The 21,188-nt window shown below is 40.4% G+C and overlaps 1 protein-coding gene across 4 annotated transcripts in view; it reads left to right on the top strand.

The window, feature by feature from the left end:
- nfx1 (nuclear transcription factor, X-box binding 1) overlaps window positions 1-21,188 on the top strand; it is a 140,948-nt gene that overhangs the window by 26,429 nt on the left and 93,331 nt on the right. For 3 of the 4 annotated variants that reach the window (XM_031903503.1, XM_031903506.1, XM_031903505.1), the window contains 4 exons: window positions 708-734; window positions 15,572-15,649; window positions 15,807-15,912; window positions 16,925-16,996. In XM_031903503.1, coding sequence (XP_031759363.1) covers window positions 708-734; window positions 15,572-15,649; window positions 15,807-15,912; window positions 16,925-16,996 — 283 coding nt within the window. The remainder of the gene's footprint in view (window positions 1-707; window positions 735-15,571; window positions 15,650-15,806; window positions 15,913-16,924; window positions 16,997-21,188) is intronic. The other variant, XM_031903504.1, reaches the window with a different exon arrangement.

Raw genomic sequence — 21,188 nt, 5'->3', positions numbered from 1 at the left:
ACCACCCTTTTTGTTGTTCTCTCTCATAGAATTGAGTTGACTCTTGCACTTAATGCATTAAACAGGACCCCCTGTGCAACCACCATGCTTTGCTGTTCCTTTTGTGTTCTATTTATTGCATATATGCCAGATGCATGCTGAGCCTCATACTATACTTAATCGGGCAGGTATTCTGTGAGAAGAAACAAGGTAATAAGGCCAAATGGTGTTGGTCTTAAATGCAAGCTGGTAAAAAACAAAACAGGATTTTCGTTTTGATTATTTTTAAATTGCGTTGTTATAGTAACATTCGTTGAATTGTCCTGCTGAGTAATTGCTACTGGCAATGGAACAAAATAGGAAGGAAGAATGATTAGCAGGATCATAAGCCCTGTATATGTTTTTCTAACTCTGTAGTAGAGCTGCTGTATTTTTCTCCCCAAACAGGCAAAGCAGTTAGACATTTTAACTATTCTAGTTTTATTACTACTTCTACCTTGCTTTGCATAGTCTGTAAATCTGAGCCTGCCTTGCCTTGCCTTGCCATTGTATTCTTGTATTATGCTGTAGTCTTTCCTGATTTACAACCACTTCAACTTGCTTCAGTCTTTGTCTTTTTACATCTGCTCTATCTTGCACCACTCTTTCTAGATCTTCCTCAATTCTGTCGTGTTCCAGTTTGTTTTAGTAGTTATTTGTTAGGCTAATGGAAATCGCCTCTCCCACAGGTCACAAATTGCCCACAAGTGTCATTGGTAAGTTATGCTGATTTGTTGGAATTTTCCTTTGGTGACCCATGTGCCGTCATTTTTAGGCTAGTGCTACCCAGGGCAGATGATTGGCTTCCTCCTCCTGTATTTTCTGTGCAGGTGGCTTTCCCACCTGCTTCTTAGTGCAAGTGCCCTGACAGCATATTTCAGTGTAATAATGCATACTTCCGCATTTTTGCATTGCTAATTACTCCATATATCTGCACTTAGGTTGTTACCAAGCATGTCTGAGTATCTGCACCTTTCTTGCCTGGCCAGTGTATCCTTGTTTTCTGCTAAAACCTGTCCTGTTTAAATCCACTTCGGCCTTACATCTGCTCTATATTGTTTGTCTGTTCTGTTCCACTCTTTCCAGACCTTCCACTGCTCTGAATTGTTCCATTTTAGTAATGAGTTATATGAAAGAGGTTTTCCTTCATTATTTCTGATAGGCTGGTGAAAATTGTCTCTCCCATAGGTGACAAAGTGCCCGTGTGCTTTCACTTTTAGGCATGTCAGGAGGAGTGATGAAAAGTGCATTGGTTTTTCTCTGCCTGTGTAAAAATTGCCAGCAGAAAAAAACCAATCATAAGCCCTGTTTGCTACTAGCCATAGAGTCATAAATGTTTTACTCTGTTGATCTTCCTTTTTAAGAACTAAAACCATTGTATTCTACACAGCTTATCTGTTATCTGCTATGTAATCATGTGCTTTTTTCCCTATTCACCTGGAATAGTTGCATGTGGCTATACATAAGCTTATTTGTATAAATAGTAGTGTGTTTCAACTAAACACAGTTTTTAGCAACATTATATTTCAATGCACATTATAGCCTTTCATTTTTTTTTGGTATCATTAGTACTGCAAAATCAGATGGGTCCTCCATTTGCTGCTGTAACGGCCTCTACTCTTTTGGGAAGTCTTCATTGGGCGTGTGAACATGTTAAAGGGATTTGCTTTCATTCAGCTACAAATACATAAGGATGGTTGGGCACTGATGTTGGCCTAATCTGAAACTCGTGTTTCATTTAATCGAACAGGTGTGAATTTAGGTTATGGTCAGGGCTTTGGAGCAGGGGAAGCACTGTCCTGCTCAAAGTCGCATTGCTCTATTTGAGGCTTGGCATCGTGCATATTGATGTCAGGCTTGTGTGCTACTGCAGTACATATGGCGGGCACTCACAAATGGGTAAAAGTAAATGCAATCCATGAAGCTTTATTATAGGTAATGCATAATATAGCCTACTTGACATTTAACCATAGGCTGAATGAGCTACTGCTCATGCATTAAAAATCATCTTATTTATGTATTCTTCAATATATATTCCTTTCTGTAAGCCATACCATTTACTCCTGAGTTTTATTTTACAGTCACTTTAGTTAGCAGGGGCAGCTTGTTGGTGCCACACTGTTCATCACTGAGCTCTTCAGTAGGACATATTCTACTGCCAGTGTCTGTTGGTGGTGATAATATTCCTGCGTACTTAACAGAAAACTATACCCCCAAACTGTGTGGGTCCCTATAAAAATATATTGCATAAACAAGCTCATATGTAAAACTCTGCTTCATCTAAAAGCCATTTTCAGAAAAATACTTTTTTTTTTTTTTTTTAGTAGTAGTATGTGCTATTGCAGGGGTAGGGAACCTATGGCTCGGGAGCCAGATGTGGCTCTTTTGATGGCTGCATCTGGCTCGCTGCCAAATCTTTAATAAAAAAAATAACGGGGGGCGTGGCCTGCACTTGGAGGATAGATGACGTGTTCTATGCCTTAGAACACATCTTCTATCCGCCGAGCGCAGGCCACGCCCTTCTCCGCATCGCATCCGGCATCCTTGGCACCCACCCTACCTTGCCCCTGCGCTCGGCGGATAGAACACATGTTCTAAGCCTTAAAACATGTCTTCTATCCGCCGAGCGCAAGCCACGCCCTCCTCTGCATCGCATCCGGCATCCTTGGCACCCACCCTACCTTGCCCCGCAGCCAAACATAATGTATGGCTCTCACGGAATTACATTTTAAAATATGTGGTGTTTATGGCTCTCTCAGCCAAAAAGGTTCCCGACCCCTGTGCTATTGGGTACTCCTAAATAGAAAATTGCCATTTTAAGAATTAAGGGCTGCCTCCTGGAATCATAGGATTTACAGTGCACACAAACAAGCCAAGGCACACATGCATGCTAGGCCACATCAGCCAATTAATGGGCAGAGTTCTCTCTTTTGCTTCCACACCTTCTTCCTGTTACAGTTAAATCTGCAAAATTTCTGGTCATGTGATCTCTGAGGGAGCACACAGCCCATCACTAAATGTGGGATCAAGGGAAATGATGTAAAAAGGGCAATATTTACTGATATATATATATTCCAGTTTGGCGAGATTCTTTAATAGGCCACTTAATATTGTTTGTCAATTCTGGGGTATAGTTTTACTTTAATTATTCACCCTTGTCAGTATTGGTTGGTGAGTGTAATAGATAATTACAGTCATAAGGGGAATATCATGAGATATATCACTTCAAGTCTAAGTTCTAACAGTTGTTATAGTTGTACAGAAGCTACATAATCTAAAAATATAAAATAATTAATCGGACAACCATGTGATGTGTGCCACAGCCCTTAAACTAATTGTTTACTCAGGGTGTCCAGGGTTTTACCCTTGTGCTTATACAGGATATTCACTATTCTCCTGTTCAACATCGTTTTATGTATTTCGAAAGATACTTGTTTGCAAGCAGACTGAGTGACTTTTGCCTTCTGCCTGTGTAGTTGCTTTCATCATTAATTAGTAGAACTGTAAATTGCTTGACAAGGCTCACACTGTTTTCTGTTTAGTTAGTATGGTGCTTTTCCTCCCACACTGTCCATACGTCTCATAGCGTGTATGTCTGATCTCTGTAGAAACAATGGCATGGAGTTTTCATGCATGCAGAGAACCAAGGCCTCTGATTTAACACAAGCATGACTGCAGCTTCTGTAGTTATGATCCTTGGGAAATTGTTAATTATAGGTTTATTCAGATTTGAACTGCTTTGTTTTAATGTCATCCTGTTAAGTGATAAAAACAATATGTACAATATGTTCATGATTTGGAAATCCGTTTCAAGTCTTACCTATTTATGTATATTCTATACTGAACATTTAACTCATTTAAATAGTTATTTGTTCATTACAGACAATGCAAATGCTAATCACTAAGGTGTATTTATCAGTAAAAGCTTCATTAAAACTGAAGTTCTGGGTGTTTCAGGCATTTGTTCCAATATTCAAAACTACTACTTCTTTTCTCCAAAATACTTTTTCCGCTTACGTTAACACCAATGGCCAATAATGATTCACCTTTTCTCTAGCCAAGCTGTTAAAATATAAAAATAGAGTAGTGTTTTAGTAAGCAGAAAGGGAAGTTTAAGAACAAACTTCCTGTTGGTTTGAAAAATGTAAAGTCACTGAATGAAATCTGATTGGCTGTAGTTGGCTCCACCCAGTTTATCTAACCTTGGACCACATTGTTATAGTAAAAACCACTGTGCAAAGTTTGGGAACCCTGGTTTTAATAGTGCCTGAATGGCAGCAATTTAAATATACCCACTGAAAGTCAATGAGTGACATCTGATTGGTGGTTGGTGGCTCCGCCCACTTTTTCCAACTTGAAACTACAGTTATCCAGTGACTAACTCTGCAAAGTTTAAGGACCCTAGGATGAATAGTTAAAGAAAGGCAGCAGTTTAAATTTAAACCAATAAAAGTCAAGAGGTGAATTGTGATCAGCTGTTAGTGGCCCAAACCACTTTTCTTATTTTTGAACTGCAGTCCCTCAGTGACCAACTCTGCAACATTTGTGACTCAGGTATAAAAATTGTGGGACTGACAATTTTATATTTCACCATTGAAAGTAAAAAGGTGAAATTATATTGGCTGTTGGTGGCTTCATCCACTTTTTCTAACTTTGAACTGCATATACCCAGTGACTAAATTTGCAAAGTTTAACAACCCTGGAATTAATACTTACAGTGGATATAAAAAGTCTACACTGGTAAAATGTCAGGTTCCTGTGCTGTACAAAAATGAGACAAAGATAAATCATTTCAGAACTTTTTCCACCTTTAATGTGACCTATAAACTGTACTAGTCAATTGAAAAACAAACTGAAATCTTTTAGGTGGATCGAAGAAATCCAAAAAAACTATAATAATGTGGTTGCATAAGTGTGCACACCCTCTTCTAACTGGGGATGTAGCTGTGTTCAGAATTAAGCAATCGCATTCAAAATCATGTTAAATAGGAGTCAGCATACACCTGCCATCATTTAAAGTGCCTCTGATTAACCCAAATAAAGTTCAGCTGCTCTAGTTGGTCTTTCCTGACAATTTTTTAGTCGCATCCCACAGCAAAAGCCATGGTCCACAGAAAGCTTCCAAAACATCAGAGGGATCTCATTGTTAAAAGATATCAGTCAGGAGAAGGGTACAAAAGAATTTCCAAGGCATTAGATATACCATGGAACACAGTGAAGACAGTCACCATCAAGTGGAGAAAATATGGCACAACAGTGACATTACCAAGAGCTGGACGTCCCTCCAAAATTGATGAAAAGACGAGAAGAAAACTGGTCAGAGAGGCTACCAAGAGGCGTACAGCAACATTAAAGGAGCTGCAGGAATATCTGGCAAGTACTGGCTGCATGGCCACCATCAGAAATCACTGGCCCCTCACAATAAAGTTTTCTGGGCCTCCCCTCCTCCCACACTCCCAATGGCCCCTCCCCCAGTGACCCCTCCCATCAATACAAAGGACATAAAACTTTGGTAGCCAGGGCCCCCTAAAACATTGGTGTCCAGGAGTTACATTTTGCATTGGTGCCAGGGCAGGTACCCCCTAAAACATTGTTAGCCAGCCCAGGGCTCCCCTAAACAGCCAGTGCTCCCCTAAACAGCTTCCCCCCAAAGCATCCTCCAGCTTCCCCCCCAGGGCCCCCCCACAAAGCATCCTCCAGCTTCCCCCCCAGGGCCCCCCCACAAAGCATTCTCCAGCTTCTCCAAGGGCCCCCCCACAAAGCATTCTCCAGCTTCCCCCAGGCCCCCACCCCAAAGCATTCTCCAGCTTCCCCCAGGCCCCCATCCCAAAGCATTCTCCAGCTTCCCCCAGGGCCCCACCCCAAAGCATTCTCCAGCTTCCCCCAGGGCCTGCCTGACTGCTGCCGTGGTGTCCTCCGGTATGTGCCGCAGCTCCCAGCTACTTCTGCGCTTTTATAAGGTTGCGCCCCATGCGTGTGACATCAGCACGCACGGGCGCAACCTTATAAAAGCGGAGAAGTAGCGGCACATAGCGGAGGACGCCGCCGGAGGAAGCAGGGCCCGGACTTGATTAAAGGGGGCCCGAGCTAAGAAAACTTTAGCGCGGCCGGGCCCCCTTTAAAGCTAAAAATGTCCGGGCCCAGGACAATTGTCCCCCCTGATGGCGGCCCTGACTGGCTGTGTGGTACATGTGACAACAATCTCCTGGCTATGGGGTAGAGTGGCAAGACGAAAGCCTTTTCTTACGAAGAAAAACCTCCAAGCCAGGCTACATTTTTCAAAAACACGTCTGAAGTCTCCCAAAAGCATGTGGGAAAAGGTGTTATGGTCTGATGAAACCAAGGTTGAACTTTTTGGCCATAATTCCAAAAAATATGTTTGGCGCAAAAACAATACTGCACATCACCAAAAGAACACCATACCCACAGTGAAGCATGGTGGTGGCAGCATCATGCTTTGGGGCTGTTTTTCTTCAGCTGGAACTGGGGCCTTAGTTAAAATAGAGGGAATTATGAACAGTTTCAAATACCAGTCAGTATTGGCACAAAACCTTCAGGCTTCTGCTAGAAAGCTGAACATGAGGAGGAACTTCATCTTTCAGCATGACAACGACCCAAAGCATACATCCAAATCAACAAAGGAATGGCTTCACTGGAAGAAGATTAAAGTTTTGGAATGGCCCAGCCAGAGCCCAGACCTGAATCCGATTGAAAATCTGTGGGTGATCTGAAGAGGGCTGTGCACAGGAGATGCCTTCGCAATCTGACAGATTTGGAGTGTTTCTGCAAAGAAAATCTTGCAAAGTCAAAATGTGCCATGCTGATAGCCTCATACCCAAAAAGACTGAGTGCTGTAATAAAATCAAAAGTTTCTTCAACAAAGTATTAGCTTAAGGGTGTGCACACTTATGCAACCACATTATTTTAGTTTTTTGGTTTTCTTCCCTCCACCTAAAAGATTTCAGTTTGTTTTTCAATTCAGTTTATAGGTCACATTAAAGGTGGAAAAAGTTCTGAAATGATTTATCTTTGTCTCATTTTTGTACAGCACAGGAACCTGACATTTTACCAGGGGTGTAAATAATGGCATCAGTTTATATATAAACCAATGAAATTTAATGGGTGGAAATGGATTGGCTGTTGGTGGCTCTACCAACTTTTTCTAATCTTTAACCTTCGCCCCCCAGTGACGAAAAGTTGAAAAACTGGTGTTAAACGCGTGAGAATGCCAAAACTTTAAATTTCCCCATTAAAATCATTAAAATAAATCTGGTTGGCTGTCTCTGGCTACACCACTTTTTTAAACCTTGAATTATTGTCTTCCAGTGACTAACTCTGCAAAGTTTGGGGACCCTGGCGTAAATAGTATAAGAATGGCAGCATTTTATATTTAAAGGGGATCAATAGAAAATCAAAATCTTCAGTTTGAAATTGTTATAAAGAATAAGGCATTTTTCTAAATATGTTGCTTTATTTTAGTTTTTTTTTTTTTTTTTTGCACCATTTAAATGATATTGCATTAGTTTTTGCTGCTTCCACTCTCCCCCTTCACTTTCCTACCTTGCTTCTGCCAAATTCCTCATCACCGACTTCAGGAGATGAAAGACTTTAGCCAATAGAGCAGGCATCCCTAACCTGTCTTACTCATGAGCCACACTCAAATGTAAAAAGACTTGTGGAGCAACAATAGCATCATAAAAGCTCATTGAGGTACCAAATAAAGCTAAGATTGGCTATTAGGTAACCTCTGTGCACACTATCAGCTTACAGGAGGCTTTATTTTGTAGTAAATCTTGTTTTTATTACACCAAAACTTGCCACCAAGTCAGGAATTCGTGCATGCAAGAAAAAAACATCTCTTCCCCCCCCCGCCGCACCGTGCCGACACAAGCGTGGGCATTTGACACTTTTACTGCCAGCCATTTTGGTCAAAGCGGAACGTGCATTGCCAGACAGTTTGAACATTTTGCACTATTTCAATTTAGGGGCCTTTCCTTGGGGGGGGGGGGGGGGGGGGGACTTTTAGTTTACCAAGGAAAACTATATATTTTTCCAGGACAACCTAAGCTTTCAAAATATGGCACAATATTTGTTTAATTCCAATTCTGTAACAAGATATGGGCTTCTAAATGTCTAAAAAATTAAAAAAATCATATTTTCCATAATATAAACACATATACCACAAACGAATGCACAAACATACAACTGATTTGGAAAGTACTATGTCTTCTGATCGTGCCAATACCAAACATATATAGTTTTATGGAGAATTCTCACTTATATAGGTCACCACAGAAAACGATATATTTTTGGATAGTACACATTTCCCCGAATCTAAAATGGGTACCCATGTCTTTCTACTCCAAAGAACCAAGCCGCAAAGCTTTCCTAAATTTGCCGATTTTGATGACATTTCCAAAAAGCCCCTCAAAGCTTCCACTTTGCAGCATAGTAGCTCCCACATAGCATTAGGTACCAAGGTAAAACACCCTAAATTTGAACACCAGGGGTCCAGTGAACCGTTTGATACACAATATGTATAGGTTTACCTAAGTATGTGGCATGTAGGGGTCCCAGTGTGAACATACTCCATGCAATCTATCATTTCTGTCATTTCAGTTCCTGCAAAATCAACACATTTACATCATTTTATATGGGATAAAGCTACAAAAAAAGTACGCTCACAACAGAAAGCCATATATTTTTGGAAAGTACATATTTCCCCAAATCTAAAATGGGTACCCATGTCTTTCTGCTCCAGCTATCATTTCTGTCATGACTTTTCTGAAAAACACCTAAAAATGTTGCAATTTGCCACATTTACCTTACAACATTTCTTACATACAATGACACATCACCCTAAATATGAATGCCAGAGATCTAATTAACAGTTTGATGACGAATATGCAAAGATAGGTGGTGTACAGAGGCATCCAAATGAAAATGGTGCATATGAATTTTCTCATCTGTCAACTCAGTTTCTGCAAAATAAGCCCAATGTGTATTATGTGCTGAAAGACCCCCTAACTATACAGAAAAATCCAGAAACCCATATATTTTTTGGAAAGTACACATTCTAACAAATCCAACATGGGTAAAGAGCCTTTCTACACCAAAGTACCAATCTGCAAAGCTTTCCTAAAATTAGTGGTTTTTATGACATTTCAGAAAATCGCCTAAATATGTTGCAATTTGCCGCTTTTATCTCAGTTTCTTGCATATAAAGGCAAATCACCCCATATAGGAACACCAGAGGTCTACTGGACAGTTTAATGCCCAATATGCATAGATATACCAAAGTCTGTGGTGTGTACTGACCCTAAAATGAAAATAGCACATAAGGATTTGTCGTCTGCCAACTTGGCTTTTGCACACAGAGCCCCCTGACAGCATATTATGTGCTGTAACACCCCTTAACTATACAGAGGCTCCTAGAAAACCATATATTTTTGGAAAGTACACATTCTGATGAGTTCAAAATAGGTAAAGTTATTTTTCTACACCAAAGTTACACATAGCAAAGCGAAGCTAAAAAACAGATCAGGAACACAAAAATTGTGCAAATTAGTGAAACAGCAAAATAAGTCAGGACCGACATGACAGCCCCCTGGCTCGTTGCCCAGGGGGCTGTCATCGCTCAGAACTCTCTGCAGAAGTGGCACATGCCGCCTCTTCAGAGAGAAACCTAGATCATGACATACGTGTTTGGCAGCAGAAAGGTTAAACTCCCATACGGACCAGTGGGGAGAAGTCCCCATTGCTCCGTATGGGAGCAAAATGTAAAAATTTCGTTGCGGCGGGCGGCCTGCCGCCCCTAAATTTGTGCCGCCGTAGGCCCGGGCCTTTGTGGCCTCACCACAAATCTGGGCCTTGTCCCATCTCACACGTGGAGGCGCAAACGTGCGTGCACACACCCCCAACTATGCCACAGCACAAATATTTTTTTTGTTGCCCAGCTCCCACTGTGCGTCCGCAAGTGAGATGGGACAGTTCAAGAAGGGAGCCCTTTAATTACAGGACAAGCCAGCCTTCCAGCCCTGCACAGTAAAGAGGCATCCAACAATGTTGCTGTTTCATTCAGGGAGACCCCATGATTATGTCATTCAAGTTTGGGGAGTGTAACTTCAAAGATGTAAGTGTGGCAGCAGTCTTCCCTGTAAAAGTAAAAGGAAAAATTGGGGAGTACAGAGCAGCGCCACAAAAAGATGGGGAACAGGATCGCTTAGAAAAGCACAAGCAATCTGCTTCGCTATAGGACAAAGAAGTGTAGAGAGTCTGGGTGTTGTACCCCTAAAACTATAGGAGGAGTAGCATTTAGAAAATAGGGGATGCCAAGAAAAAGATAAAGAAGATTAAGAAGCGGAAGAATACCGTATATACTTGAGTAAGCCAAGTTTTTCAGCGCCAAAAATGTGCTGAAAAAGTAACCCTCGGCTTATATTTGAGTATATGGATTTAAAGATTAAACTCTCTGGCATTCCTTGCGTGCACCCCGGGGGGATGAGCAGTGAGGCAGGTACCGTGTCGGACACATGGGTACAGGACTTGCCTGTGGGGGATGCAGAGGCTGCTGGCGGCTCGGTGTGCTGGGGGGACCGGAGACCCTCACATCTCTCCGGGCCGTGCGGGAATGAGAGCCGGTGAGATCCCTCTGGGTGCTGAGGGGTTTGGGAATGGCACTGTGGGAAGTGGGCTCTCTAGGAACGCGAAAGGGCTCTGGCTATTATGACCCCCCCTAGTTCCAGGGCTTATCCCTAGATGTGCACTAATGGGTTGCTGGCACTCATACCCCTCAGTGTTATTGGCTGTGCGCATTATTGCGCTGTTACTGTGCGGGGCCCTCCATCTGCTCAGCGCCCCCCCCCCCCCCCCCCCCGGTAGGACAGAGCTTCATGCATAATTTATGAGCAGTAGCTATAGTGGAGTTAATGAAGCAATCTCTGGCACCTAACAGGTAATTTGGAATGCGTTGCTGAGTCAGATACATGGGAAATTGGTGCAATCGATCATATTCTACATAAACTGTATAACGTCTTATAGCACAAAATAAGAAAATTAAGTGGATTAGCTGCACCTGCCTTCCATGATTGATACGATGGGAGTGCACACAGGGGAGCACACACAGCAGGATGGCAAGTACTTGATACTTAGTATGGCAGATTCCTTAGCCTTCCCAAACTTGCTTTTGTCTGCTGCTGTTACATTTTTCTTTCCCTGAAGTTATCAGCAGTGCTGTAACTCTTCAATGCAGGAGGGTCAATGGGTCCTCCATCCACCTTTCCCTAATCACCTTTCCCTAATCTGCAGCTGCCAGCATGATATATTTATGAAGAGTTCACAGGGGTGTCCTTTTATTATTTATTTGATTATTGAAACTTAGCAGTAGCGGCTCCATTTCTCACCCTAGGCTTATACTCGAGTCAATAAGTTTTTCCAGTTTCTTAGGTAAAATTAGGAACCTCGGCCTATATTTGGATCGGCTTATACTCGAGTATATACGGTAAGCTGAAGTCGAAGAACAGTATGTTGGGTTTTTCAAACCAACATAATTATATTAAACTTACTGTACCAGCCCAGAAGGTTGAGCCAAACCTTCAAAGTTGCCTGCAGGAGTTGGGCTTCTTGTACCTATATATCAGTACGCACATTATGCTCAGGGCTGCTGTGGAGAAACAAACTTAATGGTCAGTGGAAAATGTCAAGAACAAAATAAGGTTAGTTTGTCACAGAAGCTGATCCATGTATGCTGTAAATTATTATTTTTGTTCTGTATCTTAAATTCTCTTTTGTGTATGCACTGTATACTGAGTCATCCATAACATAGACAACTGAAACCAGGCCAGAACACATGCTGTGACTGAATCAGAAGATGATAGGGAACTACCGGTGCAGCTTGTGAGACACATAAGACACAAATTTTCATTGCTTATGAGCTGTGGCCTCTTGGGCTGGTATAGAAGGCCAACCCATATTGTGTAGCATTTCTCACCTTATTTTTTGTTAATCTTTACTTTTCCTTTAAACAGTATGTACCAAAGCAATTATCACTAGTCCACTTCTGTATTCAGGATAATGTCCCTCTGGCATGATGCTGAGCCTTCTATAAGCAGCAAGACCTGATTTGTTCTTTTAAGTCACAGAACTGGGCTGTCTTGATGCTGTGGTATGAACTGTTTATTAGTAACATTTGACATGTTCTCTATAAGGCTGTTCCACCATCTGGTATGAAGCTAACATGTGAAAATGCATATGACGATTTTTCTCCTGTCTCTAAGTTACATAAGCATAGCAAAGATGTTCAAAATAGATTCAGTATCTTTAGGTATATTTGAATTTTACATTGCACATTGTTAGCAGTGTATGTTGTACTGCATACTAAAACTGCTAAAAATGTTCAAATCTTAATATAGAAACATGCCGTTTTTCTCAACAACTAGTCTCTCCTAGTTGTTAAAAGCCAAAGAACAAGCATGTGGGCAAATGTGTTCTAAAAACACACATGCAAATGGGATAGACTGCGGACAAAAATGTAATCTATAAAGGCTGGAGGGACCAGATGTCTAACATAATAGCCAGAACTCTACTTTCTGCCTTCGGCTATTTAACCTCTTAGTTAAATGCAAACTAACTGAACAGTTATGTCCCATATGGCCCTCCCTCAAGTCACTGATTGGTTACTGACTGCTAACAGCATGGAGGGTTATAAAGGAGGAAGCAGTGTTCTGGCCATTATGTTAGACATCTGCCCATGCCAGCCATTATAGATTACATTTTTTGTCTAGCTAACTATATTGAATATATTTTTTTATTTTGTGCAGTCTATCTGTTTTGGCCATTTTCATTTTTACACTGAACTGCTCCTTTAACCCTTTTACTGCCAGTCGTTTTAGGCAAAGCAGAACTTGTATTGCCAGACAGTTTTTGAACATTTTGAACATTTTTCATTTTAGGGGCCTTTCCTTGGGGGGTACTTTTAGTTTACCCAGGAAAACTATATATTGTTTTATTCATGACAACCTAAGCTTTCAAAATATGGTGGAATTTTTGTGTAATTCTAATTCTGTAACCAGATATAGGCTTCTAAATGTCTAAAAAATGAAAAATTAAAAAAATATTTTCCATAATATAAACACATACACCAGAAACAAAAATTACTTCATGCATGAAAATACAACTGATTTGGAAAGTCTCATGTCTCCTGAACATGGCAATACCAAATATATATAGTTTTATGGAGATTTCTCAGTTGTATAGGTCAAAACTCCCAGCATTACGCTACCAAATTTCCAAAGCACTGCTCCAGAAAGCTGCATACAAAAATTCCACACAGAAGGTTTATCCCAGAAAATTACACATTTTTAGAAAGAACAGATTCTGGGGAATCCAGAATAGGTAGAACTGCCTGTCTACTCCAAACTACCAAGTTGCAATGCTTTCCCAAAGTTATTGGTTTTTATCAAAATTTGTGAAATTCGCTTCAAAGCTTCCAGTCTGTAGTATCTCCTACAGGTCATAAAGTAACCAGATAAAACACCCTAAATATGAACGCCAGGGGTCCAGTGAACAGTTTGATGCCCAATATGCATAGGTTTACCTAAATATGTGGCATGTAAGGGCCCCAATGTGAACATACCCCATATCATCTGTCATTTCAGCTTCTGCAAAATCAACACATTTACATCATTTTGTGTGGGATAATGCTACAAAAAAGTATGCTCACCCAGAAAGCCATATATTTTTGGAAAGTACACATTACCCCGAATCTAAAATGGGTACTCATTTCTTAATACTCCAAAGTAGCAACCTGCAATTCTTTCCAAATTTGGCAATTTTGATAATATTTCCAAAAATCCACTCAAAGCTTCAAGTTTGCAGCATCTTATGTCCCATGTATCATTAGGTACAAAGAAAAACACCCTGAATTTGAACGCCAGGGGTCCACTGAACAGTTTGATGCCCAATATTCATAGATTTACCAAACTATCTGGTCTACAGAGAAACCTAAATTGAAATACAGCAGACAAAATGTCCATGAGCAAAGACAAGTAACAAAGAACGTGTGAATGTGAAATGCAATAAAATTGCTAAAATCCCCCAAAAAAACCTAAAATCATTTTTTAGTGATATCTGCTGTCAGAATCAGTTTGGGTATTCTGCCTTGGGCAAATTAGTTTTACAGACAAAATCAAGCAAACAACAACTATGCATAACTAAAATGCAATAAATGGCTAAAAATGTACCAAAATCACAGAAAATGTAAAAAAAACACCAAAATAATACACAAAAGGTATTGTGCAGTGCAGTTAGCGAATTCGCTATTTGCAATGGCAATAAAACATTTTTTTCAGGCAAGAAAAAAAACAATGCGATAAAGAAATTACAAAGTACATAAGTGTGTGTGTTTACACTTTTCAAAATGTGTTTTGTGTGCATGTGTGCGAGTGTGCAGGTAAGTGTAAGTGCTGTGAATGTGTGAAACCGCCCAACCCCCCCCAAAAAAGTGTGTGTATAAGTGTTTGTGTGTGTATGTGGCACTTATCTGGGGTCAAGAAACTGGAGATCGCAGGTGGGAGACGGGAGAGAGGCAGGGACAGCAGCTGCAGTGAAGGATCCGGTGAGTGGGCGGTGCAGGAAGAGAGGGGGGTGTAGATGGGGAGCGGAGGAAGGGAGAGGGAAATCAGGAAAGCCAGACATGTAGATAAAGAAAACGCAGCTCCTACATGCTTAGCACTTAATGTCTTTTTATGCCAGCACGTAGGAGCTACGTGGTTGGCAGTGAAAGGGTTGAAGGCATTAACAGAATTCTCCATCACAACATAACTCAGAAGGGCATTCTACAACCTCACTGTCCTCACAGTGAAAAACCACCTGTACTGCTTCAAATTAAGGTTTTGTTCCTCTAATCTAAAGGGGTGGCCTCTGGTGCACTGATCCTTCTTATCTCTAATGTAAAGAGTAATCATGTCATCTCGCAAGTGCCTTTTTTTCCAGAGAAAACCCCCAACCTTTACAGTCTAACATTGTAGTTTCAATCTCCCATCCCCTTTACCAGTTTAGTTGCATGTCTTTGCATTCTGTTTAGCTCATTAATATCCTTCTTAAGGACTGGAGCCCAAAACTGCACTGCATGCTCAAGGTGAGGCCTTACCAGAGACCAAAAAGATGCAAAATGACGTTTTCATCCCTTGAGTCAGTCTTTTTTTTTTTTCTTTTTTTTGCAAGACAACATATGAATAAAAAGGTGGGTTTTAAGTAGCCGTTTGAAATGCTGAAGGATCTTGAGATGGGGAAGAGCTTTCCAGAGAATGGATGTAGCATGTAAAAATCATGAATGCAAGAGTAAAAGGAAGTAATAAGTGAGAAGAAGATAAGGTGGCAGAGCAAAGGTTATGTCTGGGGGTGTACTTGTTAATTAGGGTGGTTATATATAGTGGTGCTTCATTGAAGAATGCTTTTTTAGCTAATTTCTGCATTAATATACATTATCTGTGTGATATTCTACATGGTTACTAAGTAAAAAAATAACTGACCCCTTTCTTTTTTGGCACAATAGATGGAAATAGCGGATGGCGATGTCCTGCATGTCAGAATGTCTCCTCTCGTGCCCCTAATAGCTATACCTGCTTTTGCAGTAAGTTTTATTCTCAGTATTTTAGCAGTGGGCTTTTTTTACTTTTGTTTATCATTTTATATTCTCCTTCTAGCAACCAAGCTTATTGGTGTTTTTTTATTTATTAGCGCAAGATGCTAAATATTAGACTTGTTAAATGCATTATCTTTGTTATCAGGCAAAGTGAACAACCCTGAATGGAACAGAAACGAGATTCCCCACAGCTGTGGTGAGCTCTGTGGGAAGAAGCGCTCAGGCCTGGATTGTCCTCACCTCTGCAATATGTAATTTTTATTTATTTATTGGTTATCTTAACATTAGCTTCAGGTTTCAAAAGTTATATTGAGCTCTCATTATCCAAACACTGCATCCAAGTAAAAACTTAGCTGGATATGGCATTTAAGCAAATTTAAGAGAAACTATTTATTTTATATTGTGCTGCAGTTGCTGTGCTTTTAGCATCTTCTATATTTATGTACATATTTTGGGGGGCACAGATGAAGGAAATGCAGCTATAGGATTTAATTGATTGTAACAATCCAAGTTTAAATTTATGTTCATAAGATAACTGTTGAACACAGCTATTGTTATCTTTTGGCAGAACTTTTCCTATTAAAAATATTGTATCACGGCTGCTGTTAACTTTCTAAAGGGCAGTGCTGTATTTTGGTTCGTTGGCACTCTAGGCACTGGACCAAAGTTTGGCCTGTTGCGCATTATGTAATTTTCATCTGTATATGCAGCATGTACGGTGGCAAAGGCATCTAGCCACCCCCTATCCCCTCTCCTCCACTGCTGGATTTACTGGGGAAGTATCCAGCAGTGGCCACAACCCTGCCGCCCTAAGCACAGGCCCTAGAGTGCCTATGTGGTAAATACGACCCTGCTAAGAGGACTGTGGTGTTCAAAGTGTGCCACTTCTCTTTAATTTCAAAATTAATAAAACATTGCTTTGGTTTTGAAACTAAGGGTACATTTATCAATATTGCTATTGCTAGTAAAGTTATATTGCTACAATTTGAAAATCATAGAAAGTATTATTATTCCCTATGTAACACCAGCATATTTTGCAGCATGGGAGATTACTATCTAAGGTCCCTTTCAAATTTACACACACGCACACGCACTTGGTGAAGGCAAACAGAACCCTGTCTGGAATCGAATCAATGTCCCCAGCGCTACAAGCACTCACTATTGTGCCACCCGTTTTAAAAAATAAGAGTACTATATACATATATATCACTATAAAGGTTACCCAGCTACAGAACTCTAATTTTTTATTTTTATTTTTTAAAGTCTCTGTCACCCTGGACCATGCCCATCGTGCCCAGCATTTGTGACAAAATCTTGTCAGTGTGGAAAAACAAGGTAAGAGCATTGGTTTTAATGTCATATGTTAAAAAAAAAAAAAGTAAGAATTTTCTGTGATAATGGGAATTCTACTATTGTCTTTAACACTCTACCAACTCTGCAACAATCGGCATTGCAATAGGAAGGCATGCAAGGTAATTTTAACCTTTTCTGAGCTGTATAAGGTTTGATTTTGCTTTGTTCTTGTTTTTGTAGTTTGTTAGATTTAACGATCGTGTACAGAGGGTGGTTGTTAATGGTACATCCTCTACTTGTAATAAGGTTCTCAGTGGGGTCCCTCAGGGTTCTGTACTGGGTCCACTTTTGTTTAACTTGTTCATAAATGACTTAGGGGTGGGTATTACAAGCAATGTATCAGTATTTGCAGATGACACAAAACTCTGCAGACCAGTCAATTCTATCCAGGATGTGGCATCCTTGCAGCAGGATCTTGACCAACTGGCAATCTGGGCGGCTAAGTGGCAGATGAGATTTAATGTGGATAAATGTAAGGTCATGCACCTGGGATGTAAAAATATGCAAGCCACTTATACCCTTAATGGGACTGCACTAGGTAAATCCATAATGAAGAAGGACCTTGGAGTCCTTGTAGATAATAAACTTGGCTGTAGCAAGCAATGCCAGGCAGCAGCTGCAAGGGAAAACAAGGTTTTGAGCTGTATTAAAAGGGATATAGATTCACGGGAGGAGGGGATTATTCTTCCCCTTTACAGAGCACTGGTAAGGCCCAATCTAGAATATGCTGTTCAGTTTTGGTCTCCAGTGCTTAAACGGGACATTATTGAATTAGAGAGGGTCTAGAGAAGAGCAACTAAGCTGGTAAAGGGTATGGAAAGTCTCAGTTATGAAGAAAGACTGGGCAAGTTGGGTTTGATTACACTGGAGAAGAGGCACTTAAAGGGGAACTGTCGCCCAGGCATACAAAGCTGTAAATTAAAATTCCTTTTCATATTAAACATGAAACCCAAAGTCATTTTTTTTATTAACACACCCATATCCATTATAAAGGTATTAAAAAATACCTTTATAAATCCCAGCTGTCAATCATATATTGTCTGCCCGGGGCAGACATTTACTTTCACTTTCTATTCAGCACTCGCTTTTTCCCTCCCTCCTCGCCATCTAATGGTGTAGCCAGTGCATGGACATGGGCATCGGGTCCCCCATTCATGAGATTTTGGGGTGATACAAAGTTTTTCTTACTAACAAAATGGCACCTTCCTGCTTATTGTAATTGTGTAATTCCAAGACTGTAGAAGACAATATTTATATTACTTACATAGTGTAAGTGAAGTTAATTTTGCTTGACAAACACAATAGAAAAGAATTAGAAATGATTTCATAGGGTGACAGGTCCCCTTTAAGAGGCCACATGATAACTATGTATAAATATATAAGGGGATCATATAATAACCTTTCTAATGTTTTATTTAGCAGTAGGTCCTTCCAACGGACACGAGGGCACCCACTCCGTTTAGAAGAGGTTCCATTTAAATATTCGGAAAGGTTTTTTTTACTGTGAGAGCTGTGAAGTTGTGGAATTCCCTCCCCAAATCAGTCGTGCTGGCTGATACATTATATAGCTTTAAGGAGGGGCTGGATAGATTCTTAGCAAGTGAGGGAATACAGGATTATGGGAAATGGCTTAGTACAAGTTGATCCAGGGACTGGTCCGATTGCCATCTTGGAGTCAGGAAGGAATTTTTCCCCCTATGCGGCAAAATAGAGAGGCTTCAGATGGGGTTTTTTGCCTTCCTCTGGATCAACTAGAAGTTAGGCAAGTATATATAGGCATTATTGTTGAACGTGATGGATGGATGTCTTTTTTCAACCTAATTTACTATGTTATTTATTTTGTAATTTTCCATGAACAAGGGGGTGGGGGTAGGGTACAGAAGAGAAAGGGTAGGTGAGGGTAGGTGAGGGTGGGGGGGGGGGGGACTTTGTATTACAGCCTTCAGGTTCAAACTTAAAAAACAGCAAGTCATTGCTATAAATCATAACCAAGGTTTCAAGTGTATATGATTTCCATAGTATACATACAAGTGTGTATAAACAGTTTTGTTGTGTTCTGCTAGTGGTAACATTTTGTTATCTTTGATATTCTGGTTACTCTGTTGTCAAAACACTCCCAACTGGAAAATGAGCCGAGTTCCATACTAGAAATAAAATTTGGATTATACATCAGGGTTTACCCCTTTAAGTGCCAGCCGAATTCGTCATTTCGGTTCCCCCCAGTGCCAGACGTTTTTTAAGCATTTTGTACTCATTCACTTTAACAATGTTTTTTGGTAGGAAAACCTCCATGAAACTAGGGAAATTATATATTGTTTTTTTTGTCACTAATTGGGCTTCGACATACATACCAAATTTTATAACTTTTCTGGAGATATGATGTGTATTTTGGGTGAAATATGTAAAAAAAAAAAAAATTATGATAAATTTCTGTATATTTTGAGGTTTTTTTCCATAAAAAAGTTAATTTTACACACTTTTTTTTGTCGTTTGTAAAAGCCCTGATACTCCCAAGTCCAACGATACCAAATATGTGGTGGTACCCCACAGTTCCTGTCCAGAAGTAACCCCCAAACTAAAGCAATACTTAGTACAATATCACACCAGAACAAAGCAGAAAAGCGCTTGTAACAGTTGATGCAGCATAACTTACATGTAAATCTAAAATATCCCCTCATGTTCGGTATCTTTAGAAACTACAGACCTTCAGGTTTCTAGGTGCAATGTAGTTTTCTCTCAAAAGCCAAATACTTTTTGTCAGTGCATTGTGCAATTTGGAGCTTTTTTTGACATATTTTTTTTTTTTTCTAAAACGTAAACTTGGACGCATGATCAAATGTGGATTTGACAAAAAAAAATCTCATAAAAATTTTCTAACAAAGGCAAATTTGAAAGACAAACTTCTCCTGAATAAAATGATGCCCCATATGTATGGGTGCACATAGAGACATGGGCACCAAACACTCCAAAGCAGGGGCAATGCATAAAGGCAATTACAGCTAAAAATTTGGGGGCTGCGCTCTATGTGCACTACCTGCAGTTTTTCAGTGTTAACCCCCCCTACCTGTGGAATAACCCCCTCAATCTATATATTTACGAAAAGTGCACACCTTCAGCTATTCAGAGACACCACTCTTCTCTTTCTACATGGAAAATTGTGGCCGCAGTCCCTTGCAGAAGTCAGCGCTTTGGTCAGAAATCAAGGAAAAACCAGATACAAACCTAGATTTTGGTCAGAAATCAAGGAAAAACCAGATAAAAAACCTAGATTTCTCCCCAAAATCTCCATGGCAACTACCAAAAACTTACTAAACATCAATCTGCAAGTTCCCCTGAATAAAACGATACCCCATGTATGGGTGCACATAAAGACGTGGCCACCAAATGCCCCCAAACAGGGGCAATACATAAGGGGGGGCTGTGCTCTATGTGCTCTACCTGCAGTTATATAGTCTAAACACCCCCATACCTGTGAAATAACCCCCGCAAACTATATATTTCCAAAAAGTGCACACCTTCAGCTATTCAGAGACACCACTCTTCTCTTTCTACATGAAAAATTGTGGCCGCAGTCCCTTGCAGAAGTCAGCGCTTTGGTCAGAAATCAAGGAAAAACCAGATACAAACCTAGATTTCTCCCCAAAATCTCCATGGCAACTACCAAAAACTTACTAACCATCAATCTGCAAGTTCCCCTGAATAAAACGATACCCCATATGTATGGGTGCACATAAAGACGTGGCCACCAAATGCCCCAAAACAGGGGCAATGCATAAGGGCAATTTCAGTTGAAATTTTGGGGGCTGCGCTCTATGTGCACTACCTGCAGTTTTTCAGTGTTAACCCCCCCTACCTGTGGAATAACCCCCACAATCTATATATTTACGAAAAGTGCACACCTTCAGCTATTCAGAGACACCACTCTTCTCTTTCTACATGGAAAATTGTGGCTGCAGTCCCTTGCAGAAGTCAGCGCTTTGGTCAGAAATCAAGGAAAAACCAGATACAAACCTAGATTTTGGTCAGAAATCAAGGAAAAACCAGATAAAAAAACCTAGATTTCTCCCCAAAATCTCCATGGCAACTACCAAAAACTTACTAAACCTCAATTTGCAAGTTCCCCTGAATAAAACGATACCCCATATGTATGGGTGCACATAAAGACGTGGCCACC

Source organism: Xenopus tropicalis, chromosome 6 (assembly GCF_000004195.4).
Source record: "Xenopus tropicalis strain Nigerian chromosome 6, UCB_Xtro_10.0, whole genome shotgun sequence".
In the NCBI taxonomy this organism is placed as follows: Eukaryota; Metazoa; Chordata; class Amphibia; order Anura; family Pipidae; genus Xenopus; species Xenopus tropicalis.
This window is presented reverse-complemented; position numbering and strand designations above follow the sequence as displayed.